Genomic DNA, 20,771 nt, shown 5'->3' with positions numbered 1-20,771 from the left:
GTAAATGGTCACATCAGCACAGTCTTAAATTGCCAATATGTGGCAACTAATGACACAAAGTCACGCCCATCAGGGAGACTTTTGTCTGGATGGAGAGGACAAGTTCATGTATCTGAGATCCCTAGCTCCCACTTCGGCTTTCCTTTAATGGTTCTTTTATAGACAATAAAGAGTTGAACTCATGATAAAAAGGAGTTTGCATTGCACCAAAGCTTAGCTTAAAGGTCCAACAGCTTGCTGAATGCCGATTAACTTTGTTCACATGTTATTTTGTGTGCTACTGTGCTCCTCAGTCCAACCTCTTGGATTGGAGCCTGCGACTGCAACACAGCTGCCTTCTTAGTGAGATGCAAATATCGGACATTGGATTTACCGCTGTGCATTTTGATGAAGGGCTCTGACTTCCATCTGTACACATCTTGGTCAATCTAACAACAGGACACAAAGACATACACTACACCCTTTTAGAAGGCAATGCTGAAAATGCTTCTTCATGCATTTCCATTGCTGCATTTTTATGAATATACTTCTGCGAGAACGAGTTCATTTGGTTTTCCTCCCAACTGAGTGTTTCTTCCGACATTTTCCCCCGATCCCTTTGATGACCTTTCAGTAATAGGGTATGTGCTGTTTAGGTTTTGAGATACAAAGCGCAATGTTTAAACCACTTTCCAGAGGAAAATATTTTCACTTCGCCCTAGTCATTAATGCACAGTGGGTGGTCTCACAAATATGCCATGGGTCATCCCTTCATTTGACGCAAGCTAGACATCTGAGGCTGTGGCATGTAGCACCATAAAAACAGTCAATAACAGAATGGGTGTAAAGACAACGAAAGATAAAATGTGTCTGTATGACATGAAAAGAGAAAGAGAGATGACAAAGAGAGATAGATGGGGAAGAGAAGCTACTCGCATCAAAAGGAACAAGCCGACACTGTCATTTCATTGTATGCTGCATTAAAAGCAGAAAAGTTTACAGTAAAGTTAACAGAGCAAATAGTGGTGGCTTCAAACGCACATAAGTAAATAACCATTTTCTTTTTCATTTCATTACTAATTATACCTTCCAACCTGAAGTGTCAAGGCCTGTCAAATGTCAGAGCAGCAACATGGCTTCTGTGTCATCTGTCACTGAGCAAATTGAAGCCTGGGTTTAATGTCACGCCGCTGTGAGCACAAACATAGTAATTGAGAGGTGAACTGAGTGACAGGGATGAGCATCCAGGCAAAAAAACACTGAGCAGTAGCCTGATGAAAACCAGGAGCACTGGTCGCATTTCTCTGGCCCAGGCAATAAAGACCATTGTATGAGAAAAAAGGAAAGGCAGGCACCGTACCGCGCACATTACCCACAATCGTACACACAACCTATGCAATGAAGCCAGAGTAATTCAGCTCCTCACTTCAAAGAGGCTGGCTGAAAGCTTTTTGTTAGATTTCAATCCTTCAGTACATAAAGCTAAAAAACGCATTTCAATGGAGAAAATCATAAGTGTGACAGAGCTTTGACCCCACAGATGTGCGGCAAATGAATTTCAAAGTTTCTTGTTCTTCTGAGAGTGGCCTCGGGAATACGTAGGTGAAGCCCTGCTTCACAAAAGCTTAACATCTGAACACCAGACGCATTTACTGTACTGTACTACCTCAAGTCTATTTTAAATGTTGTATCATGTCCTTTGAGGGTGAAAATCTGAATCGAATATTTATGAATATATTTCACACATTTGACCTCAGGTTGGGGTCAGTCATTAAAAAAGAGGTTCTCTGTAACCCGATGAAAGGACCCTGTTTTCCCTTCACCGTTGGAGTCGAGTACGCTGCTCTCTGCACCTGCAGCCGTATGTGCCATCGCTCAGGTATTGATTTGCGGGGGCTTCAAACTGCACATTTTTTGCATCGTTTTACAAACCTCTGCAGTTACATCAGTGGTTTTCAATCTTACATTGGGATATTAAGCCCTGATAGTGTTCTAATCTGTCATAGTTAAAGGGGAAATAAACATTATCTCTATAAATCTACAGATGAAGTTCATCCCTGTGTCTGATCACAGCTCTGTGTGTTTGTGTGACTGAAATCACAAAACAGAAGAGCTTAGTTGTTTACATGTAAACATGCAAGCTAGTATTACTGGGTCTTAGATTATTTATGGGGAGTATGCAGATGTTAACATCATATCCTGGTGTCAGATCTAATGCTGTGAGACAGTTTGGTCAACTTGAACTTGTTCATTTAGTTATGAGAACTAAACCTTGATATATCTTGATTGGAGAATTATATCAGTAAAAAGGATTTAGTAAAATTAAAAAAACTATTTTCCGATGCTGAATAAAATTAGGTGAGCTAAGAAAGAAATTCATCAGCATGGTTACTATCAAAGCTTTGATCTGATTAGCATTAGATATTTGGGTAATATAGGGATATAAAAATGCTTTTCAGACTTAACTTTGTGCCTTGTCCAACTCCTCTTTACCAACATACACGGCAGCAGCCGTTTCTCAACTTGTGTGCATATTTGCACAGATTTATTTATTGATTTATTATCAGTTTAAAATGTAATGATAGAGTGTGCACTATTTATTATTACGTGGAAGCTGTAATGAAACTAATGTGAAGTACTCCAAATCACCCAATGCAGAGGAAACATTGCAAGAGAAAACACAAAGCTCACCATCATCTTCTCGAAGAGGTCAATGATTTCCTTTTCCGAGAGGTTCATGGAGCGGTCGTCAAAAAGCGGCTGTGGAACTGGCAGCTCAACTTGGTAAGAGAGGGGATCTGTTGGGTGCTGTATGAGTGGCTTCTCCTTCTTCATCCCCGTTTTCCTGAAACTGGTGATGCGATCGCGCTGAAAGAAAACAATGTTTGAAATATGAAAAATATGGCACTGCTAACAATCCAGTTTAGACTAGGCCAAGTGTAAAGCTCACTGGCTTTGGTTATTGCTGATTTTCACTGGAAAAACTGCCTGTAACCCAAATGTCATGTTCATAAACATCAAAGAGTTGTTCTGTGTTCTGTTTTCAGAGGACACTGTTCACTATAACTTACAGTAAACAGGATCCTCTCATGGCGACGAGAGCTCTAAAGGTGTCTGCTATATAAAGTGGATGATATAGGGAATAAAGAAAGGATTGGTAATCTTCTTCAAAAACCTTTTTGAGATTGTTTTGTTGAAATTCTTATTACATCTCAACAGCAATCAATTAATCAGATGTTCTGCCGGGGAGAAAGAACGGGATCTGTGACTGTCGCACAACTGTAATAAGCCCAAAGGATTGGACGAGCTACCTGCCCATCTAAACTCTAGCTTTAAAGCAGTGCTTCTCAAAGTGGGGTCCGTGGCTCTCTGCCTGCAAAATAATTTGCTCCCAATCATAGAAGTGTGCTGTGTCATTAAAAAGTGCATATCTACAGATGGGGACCATTTGCACCAATAAAAACAAGCGTAGCGTGTCCATTCCTCCCACCATGTTAGCTTCGGGTCAATAGAAACTCTGATTTGAGTGTGACACGCAGCAAGAACTTCATTATGTTTAAGTTGACGCTTTAGACTGGTAAACTTCGACATCTGGTTTTATTATGTCAGTATTACTACTGTTCATTTGTAACAAAATTATTAGAATAAAGAAAAATAGCAACAACAAATGTTGCTGCTGTTACATCCTTCTTACTGCCGCAACATCGTAGACCATGCTGTTGCCTAAATCAAGAGGTTCACTCTTTTGAAAACACAAGTATTCGTTATTACTTGGCCAGAAGGTGGCGCTAGAGGAACGATCACTGTGGCAAGCCACGATTGAGAGTTTGGGATATTTTGTGAACAATTTTGTGGACAATTTTGTCATGTCACTAAGCAAAAGCATTGGACCAACAAATGGACCCACTTTGCCACCCCTGGAACCTTGGGTGAGGCTAAAAACTATTTTAAAAAAGCAAAGCTGCTAAATGTTTAAGCAGTAAATATTTCTAATACATTTTTAAAGCCTACTTGTTTAATATTCAAAAGAAAGAGATACAAGTTGTTACCTACTGGTGGCAAAAACATGTGTATTTGACATACAGTATGACATTTATCAGGACTTTACTTACCATCATACCTGTAGGATTACCTGGTTTGTGCTCAGTTTTTGAACACAATAACTCATGTTCACTGTGACAATGCCAGTGAGGTTCGGTTGAGTTTACTATATTCATCTGTTAAAACTATTCTGCTGAATGCAGTAACGTTTAGTACAAAAGCAGAAAAAAAGTACACAAAATACATGCAACGAGTCAATGTTAGTTGTATTTAGTGAAATGGGATGGAGAGAACATGCTGGATGATGGAAACATGATAATTAAAATGGAAAGGCAAACATGACATGACGACATACATGATGTCAAGACTCGTTTGCTGAAATATTACTGGATGGATCAAACATACTGTGTGCAAACACAAAAACAGCACGAGCTTCTGAGTGTCAAAGTTTTAGGCTATTTGTTAACTATGGGTATTAAAAAAGCCCCAGGCGGAGACATCTAATCGGAAGTGCAACTGATAATTGCACACTAAATGATCTATGAGCTGCTTATAAAAGTCTAGATGCTGTGGGCTGAATTTAGTTCATTATGAAAAATGTAAGACATTTGTGCTGTCAAATAATATCTCCATAAAAATCCATCTTTTATTTATACAGTATTATGAAGGACAACCACATAAATAATTGAGGCAAGTTTAAGTTTAGCCTCTTTATAGTAACCTATAGATGTAACTTAACCTTAGTTTTCAATGTTGCGTTTGGTTATAATGTTAATTTAATGAATTCTCTCCTGGCACATTTGAACCATCCACACATTTCAGTAATAAGTCCCATGCAGCCGTGACATAACACGAGATGATGCAAAACAAAACTAGTCACACCAAAATCAAACCGAGCACCTTACCATATCATCAGCCAATGTTTTTATGTGTATGTTCTGTTGGAGGGAGGGCAGAGTGTGAAACACAAGATCCAACAGAAAATGACCACACCGCAAACCGCCCAGTATGTATCCCATCGGAGGTGCTCACACATGTACAGTGTCCTCTGGTTGCTGTCTCATTTCCCTCTCAGAATCCAAATCAAGTTTCCAATTAACAAATACCAGAGTAGACGTAAAGAATATGTCTAAATATCTTAGATCCACAGCTGGCAGTAGCACATTTTTCATTTTATGTTTCTCGTTTTCCAATGAGGGTTTGAGCATAATGCTGGACACTACACATGTGTAGGATGCGACAATACTTGATGGTCCCAAATAATAGGGTTTAAATGTATGTAGACGTAAGTGTGTGTTCAAGAGTGAACATCTCAAGCCCACACACTTAAAAGAAACATACCAAAATGATACATATAAAAAGGAGACATATAAAAAGGGACTTAAAATCCCATAGCCGAGGACATAATGAGCACACTTGTTCACAGCACTCTTTGAAAACATGAAGGTTAGTGCTGCTTGCTTTTAATTTGGTGTATCCCTAAAATAATACACTTTCGCAAGGCAATATGTCACACCCTGGCAAAGTCAACCACCAAAGAGTTATTTTATCTCTGTGTGTACTAAAGAGCATCTCTTGTAGTGACAGTGGTTGAATCATTAGTGTTCACTAACTGTTAATATAAAAGTCCAAACAAAGAAATCCACAACTTTTCAACTCTCTGCGTTTGCTTGCAAATCAAATCTTAGCCGCCTAAAAAAAAAATGTTTCACCGTAGAACAAAATTAAAACGACAACTTCGCTTTACCACAGATGTTTATCTTCATCTCAGACACAATAAGACAGGCTACTGCCAAAGGCTTGTGGCTCGGCAAGGGGACAGCCATTTGAAACACACCTCAAATGGGAAGCAGAAAGCAACACTGCCATATGCTGCGGCGCTAGGCTGTGAAGCACTAATGAGTAGGGAGATGTGGGGTGGTGATGGCCATAAAGTCTGCCTCCAGCCGAAGATTTCACTCCTATTCTAATCAGGAAACTACTGATGCTGGGGCAAGCAAACAGATTGGCTCTAACCTGCACCTCTCTCTGTGCATCTTCATCAGCTGTCGCTGTGGGCAACACTGAGCAGGCACTCAAACTGCCATACCTAAAAGGAGCTTCGTCTGCAACTGCTGATCAACAGTTGGGAGATAAAGCGACGAGGCACGGAAAACAAAGCTTCAGTTTCTATGTGCAGGCATCATGGTTTGTCCAAGCTGTTACTTCCAGTCAGGATAACAAATATGGCATATTCATCCGGCATTATGCAAAGAGGGGTTCTGCCTCAGATGTCCAGGTGTTTGTTTAACTCTCATTCCCGGCCTTTAGAGTCGCTGCACAACTTCTCCCAATATCAGTACAACTAAGAATTTGACCTGGGCAACAACTTTTCCCACTTCCAACTCAGAGCGCATGTATCATTAAGCCCAGCATTCTCTTGAAGTCTAAAACTGCGTGAAACAATAGCTAATTTTCAAATGGAGTACTTAAACATTTTCTAATCAATTTAACAACAATCAAACCACTGTTTGGTTAATTGCCTTGACTTGAGGGCCTTTCCTTGCCCATTATCTTGGCAACATCGCAACAATGCAATTTAACATCTAACAATTAAGCTTGCATGTCCTCTGGGCTTCTCCCGCTTATTAAAGTAAACTTTTTCATCATAATAAATGTTTATTACCAAACACATATTCCTCTAAATAACCTAATCAAATTAGCTCTGGGTCCCTCTTTAATCAAATATTATTATGACTCCTTGCAGATCTTTAAAAATGAAAACACAGAGCAATATCCCGGAACTTGAGAGTCAATTTGGGGACACAGAACCAAACCAGTATGCACATTTCACACAATGCCTTTTTAAATTAATATTATAAAGTACAATTACTGGTAATATTACATAAACTCATTATAGCCTTTCATTAATCTTAGTTTCATTAGGTGTCACAAACAAGATGGACAAAGGAAAAACTTCCTTTCAAATTGGCTACCAGTGCACAGCTTTTAAATAGCAACGCTTCTTATTCCCAACCAATTTAACTAGACCATCTGTATGATGTCATTTTAACTCACTCACTGGAACTATCACTATAAAATCAGTAGCCATTGATGCCTCTGTAAAACGAGTTTAGAGGGAAATTAGGTTTTACTTTAATTAGTTCTAATAATAACAAAGGATTACTGGGAGTTGGCAGTGAGGACTATAATGCAATGTGCTTGTTAACAGTTCTTGGCAACTTCATAAAACTATCTTGTGTCCCTGTTTAATCAACTGCTTGGTTCAGCTACAGGCAAGATGGCTCACACCTTTTTTTAACTGTGGCGAAAAAAACTCACATTTCCTGAAAAGGAAGGGGAAAAAAACTTCCCAATGCTAATAGTAAGGCAAATTGTGTAATTACCCTTGTACACTAATACATTTCTCGCACCACGTTACGTTAATTTGTTTTATAAACTCCTATACTATTTGTTGCTTATTCAGAGCTTAACAATTATAAACACACTACACTTCCTAATTCCTGTTTGGCACATTTCCTTTTCCCTCCCTATTGTATCTCATTGCTGCAAACATCAACAATTCAGGGCTTGTGGTCTGACGCTGCATTGAAAATATCTTACTCACACTAGAACCAACTCATCAGAAGCAATAGGGATTGACATAAGAGAGTTCATAGACAGATGCTGTACACAACTTGCTTACTGCAATTTTACACCCAGCAACAAGAACATACATAAATGAATAGTCAAGATTAATTTATTTAAAAGGAAAGTATAGTATCAGCTCACCAGTAGAACAGGAGCAGACGAGGATAGAACTCATCATTATAACAAAGTTGACACATAAAATACTGTGTACGGGCAGTTAATCTGCAACGCACCCTGCTTCCTCATAGGTGTTACTGATCTTGATGTCTGTAGAGAGAACCATTAGGGAACCTCCGCATTGTACAGTCGGATTATTCAGATTTGAATTCTGCCAATACAACATATGAGAGTTTTATATATGCTTTACTTATGACTTCAGTAGCTGATTGGAGTTAATTTGCAATTAAACAAAATGTTCCTATCGTGACAACAAAACTAAGAGGTGGAGGAGTACACTCCAGATGAAGCACGCAACACGGGGCACTGCTGTTTTTGTTCCAACAGTTGCTCGGAAAACTTCAGTTTGCCAATTTGCCACAGCTTGTAAACATTACAGCACCCGAAAGCACAGTAAGAGTAGAAAGCATACAGGATGCAGAGACACGTATAATGATGGCGACACACCTTAAACTCCTAAAGCTCTCAGGGATCTACCAGTCAGCAGAATGGACATGAGTATTAAAAACAGCTTACCATGAATACAGCATGGCTTGAATACAGTCAACGGTAAAAAAAAAGAAGACTGCAAGTGGCTCTGATACACAAAGGTTTCAGTCTGTATACAAACTCCTGTAGGAGTGATAGCTAATACATGTTTATACCAAATGACACATAGGAAAAGAAAGAAAAGGTTATGTCTTGTTCTGAATGTCTCTAAATTGGGTGGTTGCTCCTTGACATTTCATTAAGGTGCACCAGAGCTCTTACAAGAAAGAGGTGTGGCGCCGTGTCCAGAGCCATGATAGATGCATACATCTTTATCATAGGCAGTCCGATTTTAATTAATAAACCATTATCTACCGATACAATTATTAGATGTATTATATGAACTATCGGTTCCAGTCCACCCTCCATCCTGGAGTTGTACACCTCCAGAGTCAGAAAGCGGCCTGAGAGATCACTGTAGACCCCTCACACCCTCACAAGCTACTCCAACTCCTCCCCTCTGGAAGGCGCTACAGAGCACTGTACGCACAAACCACCAGACACAGGAACAGCTTCTTTCCACTGGCCGTCACTCTAATGAACAATTAAACAGACCCCTCCATCTGCACTACTTGCACTATTACCACCTTTCTGCACTTTTTGGAGGCGGCTGTAGCTCATGGGGAGAGTGGTCGCCCTGAAACCACAAAGTAGCCGGTTCGATCCCCATTCTCCCCATAGTTCGCATGTCGACGTGTCCTTGAGCAAGACACTGAACCTCCTGTTGCTTCCTGGGCACTGCTCCTTAATTACTTAGGATGGGTTAAATGCAGAGAATCAGTTTCCCAAGGGGATTAAAAAGGATCATTTATTTTCTTTCTTTTTCTTCACTAATATCCCAAATTCATTGTCCATTGTCATTGTCCCTATGCTCATATATATTATTCAATGTATATATATATATATATATATATATATATATATATATATATATATATATGTACATACTAGTTCAATGTTGGTGCTTAGTTTCTGTGTTGTACTCTGTTGTCTTTTTTTTTATATTTATCTTGTTTATTGTATATCATATGTACATCATGCAACGTGTAACCGGAGTCCATGTGTGTACACACACAGGGCCAATAAAGCCGATTATGATTCAGATGTGAACGGAACTGGGTATTATGTGAAGGAAACCAAAGGGCAGTATTTACACTGAAGAACAACTGAGCTCCTAACTGTGGCAAACTTTTAGTAACAATACAGACTAATGTTTGATAGTCATAGCCATAAAAATCTAAATTACATCATTTGTCTTTGTGTTATCAGATACCGTGCTCAATTTTGTAGGAGTGGCATCAGACAGCACCAAATACCAACCGAGTAACTGAATTAGACATAGCCTAAATAAATCACTTTGTCCAGATTAATCTTATTACAAAGTCTTCTCATTGGCTGCTTGTAAACTCAGAGAGTTAGAGCTCTGCACAGCCTGCGATTTATGGGAGCATGAAAGTAACATTTATCCTTCTTGATAAAATTCATTAAATTAATCTTTATGTTTGCACTCGGAGTAAACCTATTCAAGCAAAGAAGAGGGGAAAATAATACCAAAGACACACTAAAGCTGCCTTCAAATGGAACTCGTGAGCTCGTGGTTACGACCCGGGAAGTCACGTACACAATTAGCCCGCCGTTCGAACGCTTAAGTCGCGAGAACGCCGCTGCTATAGGCAACGGCAATATTAACGTTACTGTCAGCATCTTGAAGTCAGAGAGGCTAAAATAAGGTAATGCAGGAAATGCAAAAGCATGACAGAGGTAGAAGATGAGGCTGCTGTGAATGTCAACAATTTCTACAGACATTAAATTACAAAGAAAAATCGTTTTACAATGCATTAACGTTTTATGCACCCTAGAAAGCCTTGCATGGCCGCCACATTTCTTTTTTTACAATGTCAGCAAACACGTCACGACACGTGAACTCTGAGAATTCCAGAAATTTCCACTTTAGGAGGTAGTGAATTCCACAAGCGCCTAAATGGACTCACACACACACACACACACCTCAACATAAACACAGCCCCATTCGAAGGCAGTGTGAGACCTTATTTACACTTGGCATTTCATGTGACATATATCCAAACTATATTTGGAGAGCCTTTATCCAGTTAGAATATATGTATCATTAAAACTGACTTTGGCAGCCAGGTAGAAATGCAAATAGTGTTTTCGCTCACACTATGCAAATAATTCTTCCAGAACGTTAAAAGACAGTAAACATCTGTTTCATCTGCAATACAGCCTTGAGTCTCATCTGTATTCCAACTTTGGTAGATGTGCTCATTTTTCCAGCTCTAGGGCCTGTTCCAAGAAAGTGCTTCTCCGAGTTGTCTGAATAACTTCCTCAACATTTTTATGGTTCTGAATTTTACTCAACGAAACCGAGATAATTCAGTCAACCTGCTGCTTGGAACCGGGTTCCGCTCAGTTGACAACACAACAGCATGCCGGGGATGTACATTGTTAATAAACGATTCAAAGCGAAAATGTATTATCCCGCTGTTTTACATCAAATGTGTCCATATAAATTTGTTTCTATTTGCGAGGTAGCAAGAAAATAATGGCATAGTCACAATGCAATCAATCTTTCCTAAAGCACCAGTAAGGTTTCCATAACCACAAATCAGGTATCAGACATATGAGAGCATATAAAAGTTGTCCAAATGAGGGCTGCATGATATTGGGGAAAAATTGATATTGCAATATTTTTCTTAGCAATGTATATTGTGAAATGAAACATACCTGAATATTAACCCTCAATTGTGTCTCCATTCTAAATTGAAATGCATCATCTGGGGCAGACAGCACCAGTGAGAGGATCCTCCCACACTGAGCGGGCGCCTCTGATCCGCCGAGTTAAATCTTGCGCGCATCACACCCGTTGAGAAGTGTGAAGATATACCTAGACTGTAATGGGAAGCATTTGCAGAAAATGAGTGTGCTAGTTTTCTTTCTGTATCAAGTAGCAACAAAGTTGCAGCAGATTGCATTTGAGTTCAAGACAAAAAATGCTGCTTTTCAACCTTATCTACTCCAACTTAGGTTGGCCCTTACAGTGTCAAAAATGTGTGCAGTTGTTACTATTTGTCTCAGGGCGCAGCTGCAAAATCTGCTGTACTTCAGAATACAGGTGAGGCGACAGTGACGTACATGATGTACAGAAGAAGTACTAGAGAGTCTTGTGAGCTGTGGTAGCTGTGGGCCACAATTTCACTCAAAAACGTCCTTGTTCTCACCACCTGTGTTACGTTTCCAACAGCGAGATTAGCATCCCAAAATATGAGGCGCAGAGAGAGAGAGGCTAAATCAGAGTCATAGCTGCCGAGAGCAAAAGCCACGTGCCTTCGCTCAAATTGCCTTCCGATGTCAGCAGAAAGGGAATCACTCGGATGCAATGAATGTCAGCATGGGCAGTTTTTTGCCGACGACAACCCAGCAAGAGTCCGCCATGTTTACGGTATTATATGCATGAAAGTTTTCCTCTTCACCCGTGCTGGAGACCTTCTTCAGGATTCAGAGTGAGAGCGAGAGCCACTGCCACATTGCAGCAGCTCAGCGGGCAGCGAGCGCGGCAGAGAGGCCGCGGGGGAAAAACAGTGTTTTTTTTTTGACCCAACCAGAGTTTCTGATTGTTGGAACAGTGGAAAGACGGACGAATGGCTTTGCTTGAGTTTGATGTTGTTTCTGTGCAGTTTTAATGAAGTATGTTTTAGTTAAAGCAATCAAGCCGGTCTCGGTTCGGTGATAGTTTCAGAAGGTGTACAGATGTATTGTTCTGTTTAGGTGTAAAACAATGTTCTTCGTTGAAATGTTGTACATTTATTTGTTTTAATTATCGGACATAGCGAACTTGCCGCTCGCACAGTTAACCAACTCAGGAGAGATCGGCTTTCTCAGTCAATACAACCTATTTCTTTGATTGACAACATTTACTATCATCACGGATTGGACATAAAAGGTGGAAACATCCTGCGATGTGACTGTGCATAAACACATCACAATATTGATGCTGAAATTATATATCATGCAGCCCCAGGCCCCAAATCAGACATGTCAGATTTGCGTGTTTATTTCTGATCAAACGGTCATTTTAAAAACAAGGAGTCACATATGAGCTGCTTCTACCTGCAATGAAAAGAAAAGAAAGAAAGATATCAACATCCAAACAAGTTCGTCTGTGAGTTTTTCACCGCACATGGGAGTAAAACAGAGAGCATAAAGTATAGAGTGGATTCAGCACACAAGGTAGATAGTTTTATAACTGCAGGCAGTGCCACAAGCATCTTGTGGCAAGCTGACATACAAACAACAAGGGACACTTGCCTCTTATCCTGGCAAAGTAAAATCGATCAAACACAAACCCCATAATCGCACACTTGTTCTCTCTGGAAACTGAATCAGAAGCAATTTAATCAGAATGTCAAGTTATCCTGAATAAATACATTAAGTCTTGACAGGTTCTGTCTTGAGTTTCACTTGTTCCAAAAACATTTCAGAACATGTCATTCATTTAAAAAAACAAAACAATACAATAAAGAATGCACTGGCTTTCTACTGAGAGCTGAAGTGCCTTTAAAAGGGCATGGGTCTGTGGTAGCCTTATTATTTCAGGAGAGTGCTGGTACTGTTTACAGTTTCCTAAAACAGCAACTATTGAAAAGGGGAGGAACACAAAAGCCAGTGGAGCTCAGCTTTGAATGGCACCGCACTGGATGGCCGGGCCATGTGACTGCAGACGAGCACAGCTCTGCCCTCTGGCTATCGCCGTCTCTCTTGAAAGCAAATTTGTATTACTGTAGCCTTGAGGGGTTGGCATGACATGAAGCCATTACAAGAGTTAAGGGTTAGTCAGAAAGGTTGGTAATGTCGCTGTATAGAGATATTCTTAAATTGTTCACAACATCACAGAGAAATGTAATTTATACTTACAGACTGTTGTATTATAACAAATCCAGCAAAGACTATTACAGCGATTACAGCCACTTTATGATGACACAATTACTATTCTAACTTATGTTAGCTACTATTTTAATTAAGCTATTATTGTGCATCGTTCACATGAATTAAACCTCTTTTTTTCTCTAATTGCAAAAACATGTGAACTTATGACCTCGTCTCTGTAAGATATTTTCTGATGTTAATTAGAGTGTTACAAAGAGAAAAAATTCCAGCAATACGTCTTTATTCATCACTGATTATCTCTGTCACATACCTCTGTGATATAATACACAACCATGTCTAGATTGTGAGTCTCTTAAGAAAAGATGACTCGTGACGTTTTCATTGGACATGAACAAGGCAGCGCTTCAAGTCTACTCTTTCAGCCAAGTTAGTCGTGCTTATGCATTGACCTCCTTTCACAGTGTCCCACATTATATGAACAGCTTTATTCAACAAATCCTTTTTTATAATTTAATGATTAAATTCTCCCACTTCAAATATTATGAGTGTGCTCCAATCTCTCCATATACTGCTCGGAAGACTTGCATCTAAGCACATGCTTCTCTGACATGTTATATATCGCACCGTATATCACAACAAATGTCACATTATGTCTCATATTTACAACTGTCTGCTGTTGTTTTTTAAGTGTGGATACAGCTGTCAACTGACGAATAGTAAACTAAAGCATGGCAGTGACAACAACAAACACCTTTCCTCATCAAAGAGGGAAGCGTTGCAATCCTTCAATATCATACAAGAGGAGGAGCGAGGAAGCCTCTTCTTCCTGGCCTACATCAGACTCTGCAGTAGCTCCGTCAAAACACAGTCTACCACCCATGAATCATCAAACTACTGTACGCCCCTATTCATTCATGTGTCGTCACAAAGAGAAAACTTGATACTCAAGATATGTCTTATGCAGTTTGTTTTATTATATGTAACTGAGGCCGCCAAATGAATTTCCAATTCTTAAGTCTCGAATCTCATCTCACAGGGTGTTATTAGAGCAGTGAGTCTGTCGGCTTCTTCCACTGTGTGACTAAAGCATTCTTCACCACTTCCGCTCTTCAACTTCCTGAATGCCAATAAAACGCTCACATGTGGTCTGTTTCCTGCCTTTTCTCACACGTCTCCCGGACACAGTGGCGGTTGCATTCAATCAATGATACATGAAGTAAAAATGTAAAAAGTAAAAAGCATCACAGGGAAGAAAAATACGAAGACTACATCACAAAAAGCTTTTTGAGGTTGGCCAAACAGGAGACAGGCAATGTAGAACACCCTCAAGTGTACGTGACAAGCTGACAACCTGCACTAAACACATGCTAACATGACCTAAAAGAATCCGAGGCTTCCCTAAAGCTCATGTATCAAAGCGTCAAAGGCTTCCAACAGCAACTCAAGAGTGAGCCATTAAACATGATTCTCAATGTGATACTGTCAAAACTGTCAAAAACATGAATGTTAACAACACCGTTGCGTAGCAGAATATTTCATGCTGACACAAAAATGTACTACTTTCAAAAGTGGGCTCTGGCCTGTAGCAGAGACGAGTGATGTGTACGAGCATCATAAATCCTAGCTGGTTCCTGGAGAATCACAACATATCTTTATGTATTATGTATATCTATCTATTTAGTTGATGTGCATCACAATAAACCAAAGTCACTCTGGAACTGTCATTCAAGCTTTTCATAATGTATAGAGAGAAATTGCCTGATAATGTCATTCAAGGCAACAGAGTTGTATATGTGACCTTGTAATAAAAATCAAATGATCCAACAATGATAATTAACTTTATATTACCCAAACACACGTATGAAGCAACTGCATGTCCATACAATTTCTTGGTAGCCTACAGAATGAAAAGCAGTGTCTGCCTTTCCACTGAGCTCTCTCTCTCATGTCCAGAGTCTCTCATTACAGACGCCACAGCTGAACTGTCCGTTCATTACTGAAGCCTTAATTACTTTAATCATAGAATGGCAAGCATGATTACGATCATTAAATCCCACTTTAATTGATAAAGGTTCATTACTAATTACACTCGAAAAAACCTGACGAATAATGATGGACATGTGTCAATGTTGACACTATGCAAGCCTCCCCTTTGGCTTGATTTTCAGACAACTTCTAAAGGCGTAAATTTGCGATACTATTTCAGAAACACTCAATTCCACTAATAATGAAAAACCATACTTAATGTGCCCATTTGTCAAGCTAATGGAAATTAGCATGTTAGAAGTTCCAATACTTTGAATCAACGCTGGATAGCATAGAGGGTCAAGTGTCTTGATTTAGCTTTAATCAACAACAGGTGTGGCCTGCTTGTAATATATTGAGGCAATACTTGATGCGGTAATGTTAGCGAGCTTCGAGTTAGCTGAAGCTAGAAATCGCTGTTGGTCCAAAATGTTAGCCGTTACTAACATCTCAAACTTCTTTGTAGACGTAATGAAGAAGAATTTCACCGTTCCCTTCGCCGACTGCATACCTTAGCTAGCTCCAAACCATACTTTAGAGACGGCTAACGTCCAAAGGATTAGCTGAAATGTTACCTGTCGATCAAAACAGTGGCTGACACTAATTTAAAACTGCTGCGTGTTAGCCCCCTTTATGTTATACCCAAAGCAGAAATACATCAGTCACATCACAGCCATTACATGGTGGCTGGACTCCTCATGGCTACTGTCAGCTCATATGCTTCCCCACATTGTTTTAAAAAATGTGTCCTTATCTTAATCTAGTCGTGTATTACTTACACTTTTCAAAGCACTTATTCCCCTGTGTGTCACACAGGAACGACTTTGTTTTGAATAATCCCATTGCTATTCCCGTCATTGTTTTGTTCTTCCAGAACATGCAATATATATATATATATATATATTAGCATTTATGATATATATAGAACCGCTTTCTGTGCCTGCCTTGCTTCCATGTTAAAATGCAGGCTTAATAGCCATAGCAGATACAAAGCTGCTACATAGTCTCACTTTATTTGAAGCTACTAAAATGACCCAAAAAATATTTTCACATTCCCATTATCTGCAAAAAACAATGCTTATATATAATAACAAAAAATAATACCAGACTTTTCATACACCCCAGAGGTGTAACTTTTTTCTTCTTCTAACAAACTGTAATTATTCAACATTTCTGATCTTATTTTGACCTAGGCCAAGACAATCAAGCATTAATCAGTCAGTCTCGACTGACTGATTACCTTCTAGGTTAAAATGACCTCCTAAACACACTGCAGATGATGAAGATTAGCATGTCTGCTTTGCAGTTACCAATTAGTTTAATCATCAAACACTTTTTTTTTTTAAATTACTTTAAGCAGAACATTATTGATTGTTGAATAACATTGCATCACACTTTTATTAACTTTCTGAAGTACAGCTAAAGTCATTGGTACATAAGATGTTGGTTTTCCGCATGACAGTCTCTTCCAAAGATTATTCTTTTTGAAAATAACTGATGTCACAAATCTCTGTGCAGTGAATAGTTTTCTTCTTTTATTTGACTGCTACTTTACTACAACTCATCCTCACTTATCATTATCCTTCCTCCTCACATCAGATAGCTCTGAGGGTCATGTACTGTATGCTTGAGACAAGGTTTCTAGTGAAGAGAAAATTATTACAGTCTGTGGCGTGAAGTCACATAGTTACAGTATATGGATAGTCTGGGATGCCTTTTACCTCACTTTGTTCAGTGTGAAGTCATCTTTTACTCTGGTATGCTGAGGGAAAATATATTTACTTTTCCTTCAAACCGGAAGCCCTGGATTCCTTTAAAAGAAATCCCTCATTCCATCTGCCTGTTTTATGGATGTCGTGGTTTTACAACATAAAAAAAAGGACATTATCACAAAGTACAGCTACAAACAACAGAAAGGTTTTGAATTATCGCTATCTCTGGACACGGTGGTGTGTTCTTCGAATGTCCTTGGCTGTGTTGGGTCTAGATTCTGGGCTCAAAGCCCAAATGGTACTTCTGTGATGTAATCCTGCCCAGTGACTTGTTAAACAAACATACAGCTTTCAGTGTTTCTCCTCTAAAGACTAAATTTGACTTTGCTGAAACCAAACTGTACCAGTGTTTACCACTTTGCTTACTAGCCATGCAAATGTTACTGAATTTTTCAGCAGTGACAGCCTCTACTTTAATCCAGCTCATGACATATTTCATCCCTATGTCTGGACCACATTCACACAAACTGCACTGCATGTCAGGAATGTAATCCTATAGCCCCATATATAAACTATAAATAGTTAAGTACAACTTAATATTAAAGTGTCTTTTTATGAGATGACATAATCCTCGAATAGACCTCCACAAAGAATCCTGAAACATAAATTGCATTTTTTTGTTTCTATTTCTTTTTCTTAACAGATTCTGAATTGCAGTTTCACTGATCTAAACTAGCTTGAACACTTTAGCTTATTTACACATCTGCAAGCAAACTTGGCAGCTACAGTTTACACAGGGGTGGCTCCACCCAGGGATTACTTCCTCCCCCAAACTCTGTGTTGAGATTTCTGTTGCAGAGACAGTTCAGGCTTCCTTTGCCTCTGACTGCTGTGCCTGGAGTATTGAGCAACAGGGAACAGGCCTGAGAACACGTTAGGAACAAAAAGCAATGATCTCACTAAGACGTTTCACTCGTGATTTGCTGAGTGCTTATGTCATCCAAGCTCCCTTGAAAGCAATTTATAAACTTGGGAGGCAGGACATTCAAGAGTTGCAGGCTGAGAGGACTTCTCAAGACAACACCCTTTGGGAGTGAATGTCATTTCGGTCCATTCTGGGGTTTCCTGTCTGACAGTTAATATGGTCACACTTTCCCTTACCGGAACTTTGCTGGAAGATTAGAAGTTTTACCAATCTGAAACCCAAGAGTGGTCCTGTTTTACTCATGTCAAAGTTTGAGGAAAACTACATAGCAGAGCAACACCACCTACGTAAACAGCTGAGGAGTCAATGAAGTTATTAGCAGTCAGCTTCTGTGTCTGCAATCAGTCCAACTTGGCTCATTGGTCACATTCTACAAAAGTAGAAACACAAATCAACAGGCCTATGGAGGCCAACTATAAAGCAGCACTAGTGCCAGTCAATTATTGGCTGTAGAGGTTTCGTCTAAAAAGTTAAACTGTAGCCAAGCTTTCCATGCTGACAAATATGGAAAAGCAGAAACGATGATCAACAGCAACCAAAGTCTTTAGTCTCTGTTCATGGGAAAAAATGCTTTCAACAACTGGTTTCTACAGCTGTGTAAGCAGTGGCATACACTTAACACACTCAGTTATAAAGTTTAGATTTACAGTTTTACTGTTGCACTTAATTGTTTATCTTGCAAAGCAGCTGGATTCTTGCAACGTCACAAGAATAGCAGGATCACTTATCTCACAAAAAATCCATCCCGTCAGGCTCCAATCAGCTTTCTTTGAGGAGCTACAAGCCGCCACGGAGTCTGCGTGTGTAAGAAACAACACGGAGGGGCGACTTTTCGTTCAATACAACAATGGCCAAAGAGGTTAGCATATATGCTGCAATAGCATCAGTTACATCAGAACTGGAGAGTTTTTCTTCATTGAAAGAAGAGCAAACACCGATGGAAAATATGTGTTGGCTCTTCGCCAGACTGAGAGTTTGATTGGCAGATGGTTCATCCAATCACCTTACTTTTTGAAAGTGCCTGTCCTTTTCCAAACAGTTTCCAAATGACGGTTTGTCAGATGGTTCTGTGTACCAATCCATATGTCGGTCAGGTCATTTAATGTGTTACTCTTTGGAGTAAGAGACACTGTTTCTGCACAGCATGAGTTGTCAGTTAAAAGTGATTGATCAGGACTTCATACAGAATCCAAGACAACACCTGCACCGCTCCCACCAACAGTCCACCACACCCCAAGTTTCTCATTCCAGGCAATGACCAGCATGCAGGAGTAGCTTAATGGCACCACAGCTCCAATGATGCAGACTCGGGGTTGCCCACTTTCTAAATAAGCACACTCCCCACTCTATAATATTAACTATTCCACAAGGATATATATTTTCAGTTGCTATCTAATAGACGATGTCCTTCTTTGACATTTGTCATTTATTGTGCTGATAATACTGCTCAGGCTGCTAATACTGCTCAGGCTGAACTGTGTGTGGGATTTATCAATCCCACACACAGTTCATAAAACCGCCACAGATATCATGCTGTGCAATGAGTCATCCCGCAAGTGAACGTTGTGTATGAACAAATACATTGAAGTCCAACTGTCACAACAAGAATGCTCTCCCAACAAACTTTCAGGATATGTATTGATGGGGATCATCACATGATGCACTGAGTGCTTTGAAAAGTAAAGCACTCAGTGTAACACTATCTCTTTTGCTCAGCTGTAACGGCTATTAGCTGCCCTGTATTGGGCTACATTAAAGAGTAATAACAACACATCAATCACTATGTGAGCCTCATCCTGCACTAAAACAGAGATATGCTGTATTGGCAACATGCTGTTTACTAACTGTACAGGAGTTATGTATCAATTTTGTTTGATTTATTTGACTTCATCATTATAAAGACTGACTTAAAAACTTGAAAACTATCAGAAAGGCAAATATTTCAGTGCAATGTGCCCGATAAAGATGTTTTGTTCAGGGAAGAAAAAAAGGGAAACTTTCTGCAACCATGCAACTTTCTCAGTCTTACCAAAGTTGAGTGAAATTAACCCTTGCTTGTGGGACTACAGGATGTGAAAGCTCACTGCGACGGCAATTAGTCTGTGTGAATACTTACCAGCTTTTTATTTTTACCCTCGTCCTCGCTGGACTTCTTTTTAGAGGGTTTATTCGGGTCATCCCCACCGCTGGCTTGATCCATTTTGGGCTTTTTTAAGTTAGTTACTCTCCAGAAAGACTGTATGCGACCTCCCTCTCAAAAGTTGACAAACTCCAGCAGCGAGCTTTTCAACGAGTACAGCAAACCATTCAGGGTTAAGTCTTTTCAAAATCCATTCCGTTCAAAAAGGTAATAAATAAATTCAAGTGAAGTCGCTTTCAAACAGTTCCCGGATAGTATCCAAAAGTCGAGGGGTCTTGCTTGCAGAAGAAGAGGTGTGGTAGGATATGGGATCCGTCCTGATGCCTCCTCAGCTCGGGAGCAATCACTTCACAGCGGACACAGGCTTCCTGAAATTACCAGAATATTATGCAAACAATAAACAACTAAATGGAGACAATTACTTGGGCGTTAAATTGCACGAATGTTTGCCTTAACACGTGTTTCCCCTGAGCAGCCTCGTTAGTGTGCAGGGTGCAGAGGCATTCAGTGAATATCGTGAACGGTCAAAACAGATGTAAACAAACATCTAAGAGGAAGCTGGAGACAGCTCGGTAAAAAATAAAAGAAGAACAAAAATCCAGTGGTTTGACGTTTTCATAGAGAGCCCTGTGTTTGGACACATTCATTG

The 20,771-nt window shown here is 39.7% G+C and overlaps 1 protein-coding gene across 1 annotated transcript in view; it reads right to left on the bottom strand.

The window, feature by feature from the left end:
* The window catches only part of diaph2 (diaphanous-related formin 2), a gene marked incomplete at both ends in the record, with an annotated part of 346,857 nt that extends 326,675 nt beyond the window's left edge, over nt 1-20,182 (bottom strand). The window contains 3 exons of the mRNA XM_079228942.1: nt 2,671-2,847; nt 4,926-4,958; nt 20,099-20,182. Of these exons, the coding sequence (XP_079085068.1) occupies nt 2,671-2,847; nt 4,926-4,958; nt 20,099-20,182 (294 nt within the window). The remainder of the gene's footprint in view (nt 1-2,670; nt 2,848-4,925; nt 4,959-20,098) is intronic.
* Nucleotides 20,183-20,771: the final 589 nt, after the last annotated feature.

This window comes from Taurulus bubalis (assembly GCF_910589615.1).
Source record: "Taurulus bubalis genome assembly, chromosome: 13".
Taxonomy (NCBI): domain Eukaryota; kingdom Metazoa; phylum Chordata; class Actinopteri; order Perciformes; family Cottidae; genus Taurulus; species Taurulus bubalis.
Note: the sequence above shows the minus strand (reverse complement) of the source record. Positions and strands in the feature narration are given on the sequence as shown.